The sequence below is a fragment of the Pogoniulus pusillus genome, chromosome 4 (genome assembly GCF_015220805.1).
Source record: "Pogoniulus pusillus isolate bPogPus1 chromosome 4, bPogPus1.pri, whole genome shotgun sequence".
NCBI classification, from domain to species: domain Eukaryota; kingdom Metazoa; phylum Chordata; class Aves; order Piciformes; family Lybiidae; genus Pogoniulus; species Pogoniulus pusillus.
In genome coordinates, this window is record NC_087267.1 from 3,342,620 (window position 1) to 3,356,157 (window position 13,538).

Below are 13,538 nucleotides of genomic sequence, written 5' to 3' on the forward strand. Positions count from 1 at the left end.
TTTGTTATCGGTTGGTCAAACAAAGCCCTGGATCTCAGCCTGAATAGCCTGGCACAGACACACACACTGCAAACTCCAGCATCAACAAACTGTTCCAGGGGCCAAGGTGGCAGAGTGTACGTGGGAAGGAGGGTCACAAGGGTCACTGGGCACTTTAATGAGCACCAAAGCTCCAAACAGTCATAAATTACTGGACAACAAATCAGAAAACTGCTACAGGGTGACAAATGAGTAGAACTTTGTCTGGCAGCAGCAGAATAGCTACGAAATGAAACACAACATGGGAGGTAGCACTAAGAGGAGGAGGGTCACCTACCACCATGTCACCTTGGGAAAACAATGCCAAATTCAGGACACAGTATTATGCTGTCACATCATGGTCAGAGATATTAGAAAAGCACAGGAAGAAAGAGAGAGAAAAACAATGAAGCATCTTTGAGACTGTGAGTAAGTAACAAGTGGTAGATGTGGAAGAAGCACTCTGAAGGAACACAAAAGTCAGATTGACTACTTGAAAGAACGACAAAGCTTGCAGCAATTCCAAGGAAACCAGCACTTTCCCCCTAGCTTTGTCTTGACAGTACATCAGACAAAGGTATAAGAAGCTAGTTGCACACAGGTGATACAAACATGCAATTGAAAATGGCCAATAAATAAGATAAATGCCAAAAGTACTTTCTGAAGAGATGTGCTGCTGCACATAAAAATGTTTGCTGTCTCCTTTATCCTTTAAAAACTGTATTAACTAGAAGGAAAAAACTTCCCTACGCATTGTTATCATTGTACTGACTCACATGTCCACTTATGCATCCCACTGGACAAGATGCACCATACAGAGCCAGGCACTGGCTTTACAAACTGTCTTTTGTCAGTGATCACACCAAGAGACAAAAAGAACCCCACAAAAGCCAGAAGAGCTTTCTGTATGTTCTCTCTACTTTTGCCCTGTAGCGTATTCTGAAGTTCTGAAATGTTCTTACTCAGGAGCCCAAGCTCTAAATAGCAAGGCCAACTTCCAGAAAGAAAAATGCAGCAGTATTCCAATGTAAAAATTAATATCTGATGTGACTAGCTAGGAATTTATGAGACCTGCACCATGACAATCCCCTGAGTGTTAAGAACCAAGATGTTCTTCAGGCAGCAGAAGAAGCAAAGCTGTACTTGTTGCTGCTATATCGTGGCCAGGAGATAGCTTCCATAATGTCTTAGGTGGCAAATCCACTCACAGGTACTTCCCAGAGCTGGACATTCATAATGTCTCTTTCTCTCTCTTCCACCCTCATATGGAGTCTCTGTTATAATACAATTATATATGAATAATACAACTGTTATTATTAAAACATATATACTGGATGGGGCACTTAGTGCCATGGTCTAGTTGTCTGGACAGGGCTGGGTGCTAGGTTGGACTGGATGATCTTGGAGGTCTCTTCCAGCCTGGTTGATTTGATGATTCTATGGATTAGCTTCAATAATATTATCTAGCAAAATCTAATAATAAATAGTTCAGGTATCCCCTCTGAGAGGGCTTGAATATGAACTCTAAATTTCATGTAAGTTTTAAGAATTTAGTATTTTTGACATTTAGTAGCTGCTCCCTTGTAACATTCCAGTTCTGGGCCCCTCAATTCAAGAGAGATGTTGAGGTGCTGGAAGGTGTCCAGAGAAGGGCAACAAAGCTGGTGAGGGGCCTGGAGCACAAACCCTATGAGGAGAGGCTGAGGGAGCTGGGGGTGTGCAGCCTAGAGAAGAGGAGGCTCAGGGGGGACCTCATTGCTGTCTACAACTACCTGAAGGGACATTGTAGCCAGGTGGGGGTTGGTCTATTCTCCCAGGCAAGCAGCAACAGAACAAGGGGACACAGTCTCAAGTTGTGCCGGGGGAAGTCTAGGCTGGATGTTAGGAGGAAGTTCTTCCCAGAGAGAGTGATTGGCATTGGAATGGGCTGCCCAGGGAGGTGGTGGAGTCACCGTCCCTGGAAGTGTTCAAGCAAAGACTGGATGAGGCACTTAGTGCCGTGGTCTGGTTGACTGGCTAGGGCTGGGTGCTAGGTTGGACTGGATGATCTTGGGGGTCTCTTCCAACCTGGTTGATTCTATGATTCTATGAAGACTGTTAATATTCCTGCTGAAGCTCCAGTCTCTTACCCAGTTAAACTGACAGCTCCACAGTCCAAATATATATATATATATATTTACAAATTACAACAACACAAAGGAAAAAGAATAACAGAGACTCAACGAGAAACAAATGGAAATGCAAGCTTCAGATGACTAGCTGGATATTAAAAGGAAAAATATAACAACAAAAAACCCAAAAAGCACCACCACAAAAACAACTTTCATTTTAAATAGGGCAAGGGACTTTCTTTCTGTGACCTTACTCCTAAAAACCTACTTTGGTGATTTACACTGTGGGGAAAATTTAGTGAACAGCATACACCTGTGCTGCCTTCTCACTTCTTCAGCTATCTGGACCAAGATAATACAGGAACCTACCTTCCCAAGGTGAGGAAGACAGCATGTAGAATTTAAACAACTGAATATGAGCAAGCAGTGTGCCCAGGTGGCCAAGAAAGCCATTGGCATCCTGGCTGGGATTAGAAATGCTGTGTCCAGCAGGTGTATGGAGGTGACTGTGCCCTTGGACTCAGCTGTGGTGAAGCCACACCTTGAGTACTGTGTGCACTTTTGGACTTGGCTCTGGTGAGGCCACAACTCAAGTACTGTGGTCAGTTCTGGGCACCTCGATTACAAGAGAGATGTGGAGGTGCTGCAGTGAGTGCAGAGAAGGGTCTGGAGAATAAATCTTATGATGAGTGACTGAGGGAGCTGAGGCCGTTTGGTTTGAAAAGGAGGAGGCTGAGGGGAGACCTCATTGCTCTCTACAGCTACCTGAAAGGACCTTGTGGAGAGGTTGATGCTGGTCTCTTCTCACAGGTAATTAGGAACTGAACAAGAGGGAATGGCCTTGAGCTGCGACTGGGTAGGTTTAGATATTACAAAACATTTCTTCAGGGCAAGAGTGGTCAGGCATTGGAATGGGCTGCCCAGGGAGGTGGTGAAGTCACTGACCCTGGATGGGTTTAAAGGTCATCTGGATGTGGTGCTTGGGGATATGGTTTAGGGTGTGCCTTGTAGAGTAGGGTTCTGGGTTGGACTTGGTGATCCCAAGGGTCTTTTCCAACCTGAACATTTCTGTGATTCTGTGATACTGATATTTTGGAGTCACTAAACAATAGAAGATGGACTCCTATTGGCCTCTCCATTTGTTCCCACCCTTGACAGCCACTTCAGAAAAAGTAGATGAATTTGATGTAGACCAGGGGCAGTAAGAGCTCACAAAGCAAAACAAAGACTCTGGGGGGACTGGGCAAAGGCCAGTCCAGCCTTGGGACACAATCAGCAAGGTGGTTTTTTTTCAGGTACCCAGCAGTCTGGGACTTGTTAAAAATAAAACCCAACTTCCCTCTTTCCCTCTCCCTCCTCCCATAAAATCCATGGGAAGTCTCAAAGAGAATCTGAAAACAGGGACATTTCCATATAGCTTATTTCACACAGAGAAATCCAACTCATTAAGCTGAAAAAGTCAAGACTATGCCAAAGCATACTGTGCACTTTAGGTAATCACAGGTAGGTCTCATATTGCATTTTTCTCCCACATTAAATTAATTGTGAAAGCAACTGGAAACTAGTTCACATTCATATATGGGAAGTTCACAGTCATTTAGGTGAACTACTGCTGTCCAAATCTCACTCCACAAAAAACTCTACTCTTTCTCCAGCAGACAATACCTGAAGGTAGAAGGTGAAATCCTGGCTCCACTGAATTAATTTGCCAAATCTGAACTTACTTCAACTGAGACAGGATATTCCTCATAAAGATTTAGCCACAGTAAGCCAAGCAATGTCTAAATGGCAAAGTAGAAAACCAGGTTATGGGGACTTTAGATCCACACTTTGTAGCTCCAAGCCAAGAACCACAAGTAACATGTGACACAAGAATATTGCCTTGGCTGAGTTTGCAACGATCAATTTTCCATCTCAAAAGACTCAAGTTATTACTGAAGTTTCTGCAGGAAATCCTCTTAACAGAGGAATCAAACATAACAAATATTAAGTGCTTCTTTCCACCTTTACAGACAGCCTCTTGAGAACAACTATCACTGCCACATCCATGATTCTGGAGCTACATCAATTTTAATCTTCTTTGTAATCTATTACTGGCCCTGTGTTCTCTATTGTTAGCACTAACCTGCCCATCTTACTTCATGCTGCTGTATGTGAGAGGCCCTGAGTCAGTGTGAACTGAGTGAAAAAAACCAACAAGCAAAAAAAATAGAATTCCTTTTAACAATGAACACAGGAAGTCAGAAATAAGAAAAAACACATCACAACTGGATCCATGCAGAACAATGCAGTGATTGAGAGAATCCAACGAGCGCTGCTTCCAGCACCAAATTTAGGGCCACACTTCCTAGAGTATTTCTAGAGAGCATTTTTCATGCAAGACACAAAATTGGTTTTTTAAATTATTTTCTTAATCACAGAACGTTAAAGAATCACAGAACACAGAATGTTAGAGGTTGAAAGGGACCTCCAGAGATCATCAAGTCCAACCTCCCTGCCAAAGCAGGGTAGCCTGCACAGGAATGCCTCTGGGTGGGTTGTGAAAGTCTCCAGAGAAGGAAACTCCACAACCCCTCTGGGCAGCCTGTTCCAGTGCTCTGTCACCCTCACTCTAAAGAAGTTTGTCCTCATGTTGAGGTGAAACCTTCTATGCTCCCCTTCATATCCATTGCTCCTTCTCTTATTATGGCTCACCACCAAAAAGAGCATGGCCCCCTCCACTTGACACCCACCCCTCAGATATTTATAGACATTGATCAGATCCCCTCTCAGTCTTCTCTTCTCCAGACATGACAGCCCCAGGTCTCTCAGTCTCTCTCCATAGGGGAGATGCTCAAGTCCCCCACTCGTCCCCCCAGTCATTGCTTCAGTTCCTAAAGCAACTCTCCCTGCATGCTAATTGAGGTGGATCAAAATTGAAGAAGCAATGCAGTTTTCCTGAGTTTTGCTTTCTTAACTGCTTTAATTCCACAAAAAAACCTAGCTACTTTCATTCTCCATTATTAGCACAGGTACAGCATCATCACCCAGGATGCAGCTCTTAAAGCTAGCTGTAAAGCTAACAGCCAAAACTTAGTATCTATCGGTGCAATGAAGGACCATGCTGTAATTGCTTAGCAGAGTTGTATATGAAAACAAAAACAAAGACTTCTTTTTCTGTTAAAATAACTCTTTGACATGAATGTTATTATCTTATTTACAATTTTTTTTTAATCCTTACTACAAGACTAACTTTACCACAGTGTTATCATTTACATTGCTCCTCTTGTATCCCTTTTCAGTTTGAATGACTTAAATGGCCACAACAACCCCATGCAGAGATACAGGCTGGGGTCGGAGTGGCTGGAGAGCAGCCAGACAGAAAGGGATAGAATCATAGAATCATAGAATCAACCAGGTTGGAAGAGACCTCCAAGATCATCCAGTCCAACCTAGCACCCAGCCCTAACCAATCAACTAGACTATGTGCTGATTGATACCCACCTGAACATGCGCCAGCAGTGTGCCCAGGTGGCCAAGAGAGCCAGTGGCATCCTGTCCTGCATCAGGAATGGTGTGGCCAGCAGGAGCAGGGAGGTCATTCTGCCCCTGTACTCTGCACTGCTTAGACCACACCTTGAGTACTGTGTTCAGTTCTGGGCCCCCCAGTTTAGGGGGGACATTGAGATGCTTGAGCGTGTCCAGAGAAGGGCGACGAGGCTGGGGAGAGGCCTTGAGCACAGCCCTACGAGGAGAGGCTGAGGGAGCTGGGATTGGTTAGCCTGGAGAAGAGGAGGCTCAGGGCAGACCTTATTGCTGTCTACAGCTACCTGAGGGGTGGTTGTGGCCAGGAGGAGGTTGCTCTCTTCTCTCAGGTGGCCAGCACCAGAACAAGAGGACACAGCCTCAAGCTACACCAGGGGAGATTTAGGCTGGAGGTGAGGAGAAAGTTCTTCCCTGAGAGAGTCATTGGACACTGGAATGGGCTGCCCGGGGAGGTGGTGGAGTCGCCGTCCCTGGAGCTGTTCAAGGCAGGATTGGACGTGGCACTTGGTGCCATGGTCTGGCCTTGAGCTCTGTGCTAAAGGGTTGGACTTGATGATCTGTGAGGTCTCTTCCAACCTTGGCGATACTGAGATACTGTGATAATTACTTAGCAGAGTGGCATATGAAAACACAAATAAAGACTTCTTTTTCTGTTAAAATACCTCTTTTACTTGAATGCTATTATCTTATTTACAATTTTTTTTAATCCTTACTACAAGACTAACTTTACCACAGTGTTATCATTTATATTGCTTCTCTTGTATCCCTTTTCAGTTTGAATGACTTAAATGATCTCACAGAATTCTGTTAAGTACACAAGCTTACACAGGACCACAGCTCATAAACTAAGAGATAGAAAGCTCAAAACTATATTTAGCATACTCACTTGAATAAAGGAGTCCCACAAACAACACATTTGTATATTCCTTGAGCTTTATGGTGTGTGTACTCCCCCTCAAAGGCACTGGGAAAACAACAACACTGCATTTTAAAAATAAAGGAATTTTGAGCTGTTTTTATTATTATTGTTGTTATTATTATTATTATTACTATTATTATTATTATTATTATTGTTAAATTAGCTAGAAATAATATTACAGGGAAATACTGCATTTTAGAAGCTGGCAGTTAAGGCAGCAAATAAAGCAGGCAAGGGGAAAGGTGAACATCCTCATTGAATGGACCTCAAGTGCTATGCATCATGCAAAGGGAAACGACATGTCCCACGGTTCAAAGGAGAGCACAACAAGGAAGCAAATAGAATCTTCCATTATTGGACAAGTGAAACTTTAGGGTTTTTTGGTAAACACAGGTTGTTTGACATGTAGCTCAAAGTGATGCACTTCCCTAGGTTGCCTTTAGGAGAGTGTGGGTGGTGGGCTCAGCTGTCAAGGCAGAGGTGTGAAGCGCCTGGGTGCCTGCCACCTGGGCAGCTGTGGTGCTGGGCCAGGCTGTGATGGGCTGCTGAGGCCACAGAGGCATTGTAGCTGAAAATGAAATAATTGCTCCACGATTTCAAGCTGTGTGTGCCTTATATTTTTAGTCCAAAAAAGCAATATTACAGCTTTAAGGGAATATTTTTCTAAGTTAACAATCTAAAAGGCTAGGAGGTCATTCACCTAATACGAATCAGCTGCGCTAGCCCAACAAAAAGCCTATGTGCTCAGCAGCTTGTTTTTATTATCCTTTCACCCTTTTTATGAGGTCCTTTTTTTTTCATTTTTTTTTTTCTAAACAGGATTTTTAAGAATGACCTAATCTATGATTGTTTGTGTGCATTAAATCACCGTGTTGGTGCCGTACACAAGAGCGAGCAGAGCCGGGGCAAGACAGACCTCCTGGCAGAGGCCAGCATGCCCCTGCCCTGCTGGGGCTGCAAGGGAAGGCAGGAGGCTGGGGCAAGGAGGGGGAGAAGCATCCTTGCCACCACCACCCCCCCCCCAGTAATTTCTGCCCCCAGCATGTGCTGTCAGAAGGGTGCTGCCGATTAACTGGAGCCCCATGTGCGGTAGAGAGCCCTTTCAGGTCATGAGTGAAAACAAGCAGTTACATCATTAGTACACTTCAAGCAGTGGTAGAGCCAGGGCCTCGTGCCAAGCTCAGTGGTATAAATTAGACAACAAAAAATGGCTAGGCCTTGGCAAGTTACCTTCATGCTGGAATCAGCTGAGAGAGAGACTTTATTCACTATAAACAGTCTTGGAAGTGAGTCCTCTTTATATTCCTCTAGAACTTGGGGCTGGCTTCCAGTGACTAAAGCCATGTGAGGGCAGTTATTGAAAATTTTTGAGATTCCAACCACAAATGAGCCAATAAATACCTTCTCCACATGTGCTTCAAAAAGAAATTGGAGTGGGGTGGAAAAAGAACTAAATTATGCTACCTTCTTTCTGCAGCCAAAACGTCTATGCTTACAATGGCCACCTTCAGAACTCCAGCCTCCTGGCACAGGGCCACTTCCCTCATGGTTCTGCTCACTGCAATGTCTTCCCCCCAGAAAAAGTGTACCTGAACTGCTATTACTTCCACACATTTTGTAGTAAACTGAAAACAGACTCTAAACACGAGCTTGGTGACTTTATAAGACATGCAGCATTGATTAAAAGTCACACAAGACCCCTGGCCTCAGCCCCTGTGCTACAGATGCTTGTCTCTGCAGTGGTGTTAATTCATAGGGGTTAGTCAACAAGTGCAGAAATCCTGGGGAAAGAAAAACCCACAGACTTGGTGGGGAAGGTGAGGAAGCACCAGAGAGCAGGGGAATAACATAAAGATGCTTGTGTTTCGAGGACTGTGTTTCCTTGGTCCTGCCTTACCTTTCAGTCCCCTTCTCCTGAGTGACATGGTATTGCAAGGGTGTCAGCCGCTTCCTCAGCTCCTCCTGGGAAAAGACCACCTTATAGTCCTTTTTATCCCTACATGACCCTGCAAAGGGAGAGGATATGGGAGAAGGAGCCTTTTTAGCTTAAATCCTGAATAATTGCTTTGGCAGACGGCCACAGCATAGCTTCTGCTTTCGCTTGTCAATGACCAGACCGGTCCCTAATGCACAAAGAGCAGCTCAGCTGAACTGCAGCTGATTACTTCTTCAAACCCAAGTTTAAGAAAGAATTTAGCTTGAGAGCCAGGTGATTCCACTGGAGCAGTGACAGTGTGCTACAGCCAAAGCCCTTCGGTGTGTTACGCACTAAACCCTTGTGCACAAAGTCATTCACAGAAATGAATGCTTTTCTCACCACGAAAAAATGGAAAATCTGTTAAAAAAAAAAAACAACAAACAAACAAACATGAAACAAACCCAAACAAATAAAACCCACCCACAAAAACATCTACAACTGCCACACCTTTTACAAGACATCTATATTGGAGACTTATGGTAATGGGCATATGATGTTCAGCCACAACAGCGAACAATTTAATTGCTCTTTAAAGTAGCTGAAAACCAGATCTAAATCTTTAGACTTCCAGTAAGGTTGATTTAACTTCAAGTCACATCCTCATCATTTTATTTCCTAACATTAACCACTGCATTTTTTTTCACTGCTGAAGCACTGGAGATGGATGCCTGAGGAGCAAAGGGATTTCTTTTATGCACAATTTCTTTATGCACAAAGCTATATGAACTGGTAAAAATCACAGGTTTAAATTACCCTCCTTTGAAAATCTCATCTTTCCTTTTCACACAGAAAATCAGGATTACTGTTCACACAGTACATAAGGATGACTGTTGAAAAAAAAAACACGTTTGTGAAATGCAAAAATTCACATTATAGTGGGGAAGAAGAAGTAACAACGAGTTTTCTTTTGAGAAGCAAAACTAACAGAAGTTGCCAAACAGTCGAGTAACTTCCATAACTACTTGCAAAAATGATCTGACAAAACGTGGAAGGGAAAAAAAAAGCCCACTCTGATTAGGACAGCAATTAAAACATGGTACAATTACAAATAAACAGTCTGAAGGAAAATATCTTTTGCTGGTAACATATATACACTTATAAAGAGGCCAATTGTGTTCCCAAAGTTGAGGGAACAGAGCTACCCATCTGTATGTCATTTAGTACAGGAGAGGCAATGGCAGGTTTAAATTACATGGTATTGGATTGCAATTTCCTAACATTGGATGCTTTTCTGCTTTTTTACCTTGAGTCATTACTAAGGAGTGTTCATAAAAAGTAGCTTAAAGCACAGATGCTTGCAAATCATTTAAGAAAAGATGTTTCTTTCTTCCTCCTCCCCGTCCCCCCCCCCCCCCCCTTCTCATTTTTCTAATGTGTGGGGGTGAGTGAATAGGGGAGAGAGGGGAAAAAATAATGCTATTGGTCAGTACTGACTAACCCTAGGTCGTATTTTCAGGAAGGGAAAAAAGGAAAATTGAAAACATCTGATTGAGGTAAATAGTGCAAACATAAAAAGCTTGACTAGTGAAAGAAAGGTATTGAAAAGTGACTTTATTTCATAGATTAGAAATTACTTTTGATCTAAACATTCCTAAAAACAGCTTGTTTTCCACTCTGAGCCATCTCATTAGCTGTGCTGCACAGCCTTCATTTTAATGGCAAGCTTTGAAAGAGCACTGCTGTATGCCTTTGTTAGCTTCAATCTTATTTGGGAGAGGGATAAAGATTTCATTCCGGGTCTCTTTGTTTGTCTTTCAAGAACCTCTAAAGCAGTATTCACACAAATTTTGCAGGAATGTGCCCTGTGCCATAGCTTACAAATTATTTGGTTTTGGTGCACTTAAAGGTCACCTTCCAAATTAGCAAAATTTTCCTACATCCTGGCTTTTCAACCTTCAATGTAAATATTGTTTCCTAACTGTAAGTGAGGTTTGTTCTTTATAACATTTGGTTGCTTATTTAAAGATGTCAAACGCTGGAGGTTTTTATTCTCCAAACGTGCAGGGGTTCCAGGACTAATAAGTCTTTCAAAAGTAGAGCTATCAGGGAGAGGAAGCATATGCATTATATAAATAGCTATTGTTATGTTGCATTACACAGATCAGAAAGAAAACTCTTTGAGGGATGGTATTTCATCTACAATCTCAGTCTTCAAAAGCAGTCTAGAGAGCAGCAAAGAATCTTACAAACAAACACCTCTTCAATTGAAAAAATAAAACATTCTATTTGCTCTTCAGATATTGCCAAAAAAACCCAAACAAAATTCAAATTAAACACAACTTCACTTTGGAAAAACTCAGAGAATATCCTGAATCTATTAAAGAATGCTGTCCTTGACTAGTTTTTCCTCTGTTTTAGAAGTGTAGTGTTCTCCAATCAATGGCTTCACTACATGCACAAGAAACTTTCTGTATGCCACTTGCTCCATGGCATAGTCTAGAAGTAGAAAGCAAGTGACAAAAGATTCCCTCCCTGCCTGCATTGCTGTTAATAAGTAACTGTGTGGCTTATAATACAGACAGGTATTTATGTTTGCAGGACAATTTTGCCACACTGCACTGGGGTAAACTGCAACCCACCCCAGCAAAGGACTCTCCAGGTTTGTAATTTAATGGAGTAAAATTACATTAGCAAAAAGCTGTAGTTGCACTACAAATGATAAAAGGAAATCTCTTGGTCCAGCCCTCAGCATTCAAGGCCAGCTCTATGCAATTAATTCACTTATTACTTAACTGCTAGCAACAACAACAAGAAAAATAGCTCAGTAAATTGACTTCACTATTTTCATAGCTGTCAATGAGACTGGATGATAAGTCTTGTCACAGCAAGAATGGTCAGGCACTGGAATGGGCTGCCCAGGGAGGTGGTGGAATGGAAGTAACCAGGTTGGAAAAGACCTTTGAGACATTCGAGTCCAACCTATCATGTAACACACCCTAATTAACTAATCCATGGCACTAAGTGCCTCATCCAGTCTCCTTTCAAACACCTCCAGGGACGGTGACTCCACCACCTCCCTGGGCAGCCCATTCCAATGGCCAATCACTCTCTCTGTGAAGAACTCCCTCCTAACATCCAGCCTCAACCTGCTCTGGCGCAGTTTGAGACTCCTCTTGTTCTGTCACTGGTTGCCTGGCAGAAGAGACCAACCCTGGATGTGTTTAAAAGTCATGTGGATGTGGTGCTTGGGTATACGGTTTAGGGTTGGACTTGGTGATCCTGAGGGTCTTTTCCAAGCTGAATGTTTCTGTGAGCCAGAGGTAAAGCAAGATCCACTTTCAACTGTACAGGACACAAGGACATGTTATCTGAGGCCTACAAGCCTCAATCACATGCAATACATCTTAAAAACTAATGGGTGAGATTCTAGGAATGCAGTCCTTCAGGTTGAAGAGCCCCTACTCTTGTAGCCTGTCCTCATAGCAGAGCTGCTGCAGCCCTCTGAGCATTTTTGTGGCCCTCCTCTGGACTCACTCCAACAGTTCCATGTCCTTCTTGTGCCAGGGGCTCCAGAACTGCACACAGGACTCCAGGTGGGGTCTCAGGAAAGCAGAGCAAAGGGGCAGAATCCTCTCCCTTGCACTGCTGGCTGCACTGCTCTTGCTGCAGCCCAGGACACAGTTGGCTGGCTGGAGAATACTGTGAGAATAAGAGTCTGGATTCACTGGATCTCGATTAGGACTCCAGGTTGAATCTGACTTGTTCTGACTCAGAAGTGTCTGGGACAGCCACATTCCTAACTCAAGCCAGATTCTGCTTTTAGGAGAGATGAATGCTGTCCTACAAGGGCAGACAAAACTCCCTTTCCATTCTCTGTGTGATCAGAGGCAGACTAAATCTCTAGCCAGTGCACCTTGGTGCCTTGGTTGAGCACAGTTCTCTTTAGAAGAACACAGGCAACTGTTCCAAAACTGGCACCACCATTTCCACTTGAGGCCACCTGCCTTTAGCCTTTTGCCAACAGTTACTTACAGCAGTGCTAAAAACTGTTAAGATCTTGGAGCAAGAGGGAAGGTTTTGTGAAGAAAACACCAGGATCACAAATCTTAATACATAAATGCAAAAAAACCCAAACAAATAACAACCAAACAAAAAAACCCCACCATAGCAAAATCGCTTTTGCAGGCTTCACAGCACTCCTGTGCTGTTTGCCATTCACCTGCAGACTATGGGCATGTCAGAGCTCAGCTCTGGAGTCCTCCTGTGTACAGATGAAATGGACAGAAAATATTTTCAGGGTGTTGACCTGGTAATGAAGATGTTGAGCATCTCACCTTGCACACAAATGCCAGTTTCAATTGACATTGCATATCTGTGGCTCATAGCACGACTGTGTGCTGCTTCCATCCACACAAGCGGTCACAAGGAATCATAGAATCATAGAATCATAGAATCAACCAGGTTGGAAGAGACCTCCAAGCTACCAGTGAGATCCGTCCAGACAGACGGACGCAAGCTACCAGATCTTTACTCCTCACCACTCAGCCCTGCTCCTGCATGGGCAGCAATTACTGCCTGGTGTGCCCTGAAATACAGTGGCACTCTGCCTGATGGCTTGCTTTCTTCAAAGTCTTTTGAACTTCCTAACTCTTTTCACTTATCACAGTATCACAGTATCATCAGGGTTGGAAGAGACCTCACAGATCATCAAGTCCAACCCTTTACCACAGAGCTCAAGGCTAGACCATGGCACCAAGTGCCACGTCCAACCTTGCCTTGAACAGCATGATTTGCTCCTTCCTATCACTGAAATCAACATTTCAGCTAGGTGGAAGACACAGCACACATTTTCCTCCTCCTACCTATGCTTATGTTCCACCAGCCATTGCAGTTGTGCACTGAGCACATACCATTAAGACTTCCTGAATTAAACACAGCAAGATCAAATGTTCCAGCAGAGCACAGTCATAAAATAAATCAGGCTTCTAGTTTTCACTGCTACTTCTTTTAATATACCTAAGCAGGTTTTTCTAGGGGCCTTCCAGCA

The 13,538-nt window shown here is 43.4% G+C and overlaps 1 protein-coding gene across 1 annotated transcript in view; it reads right to left on the minus strand.

Annotated features, from left to right (window-relative positions):
* The window catches only part of MSRB3 (methionine sulfoxide reductase B3), a 95,018-nt gene that overhangs the window by 45,357 nt on the left and 36,123 nt on the right, over positions 1-13,538 (minus strand). The window contains 2 exon segments of the mRNA XM_064142879.1: positions 6,541-6,618; positions 8,471-8,579. Coding sequence (XP_063998949.1) covers positions 6,541-6,618; positions 8,471-8,579 — 187 coding nt within the window.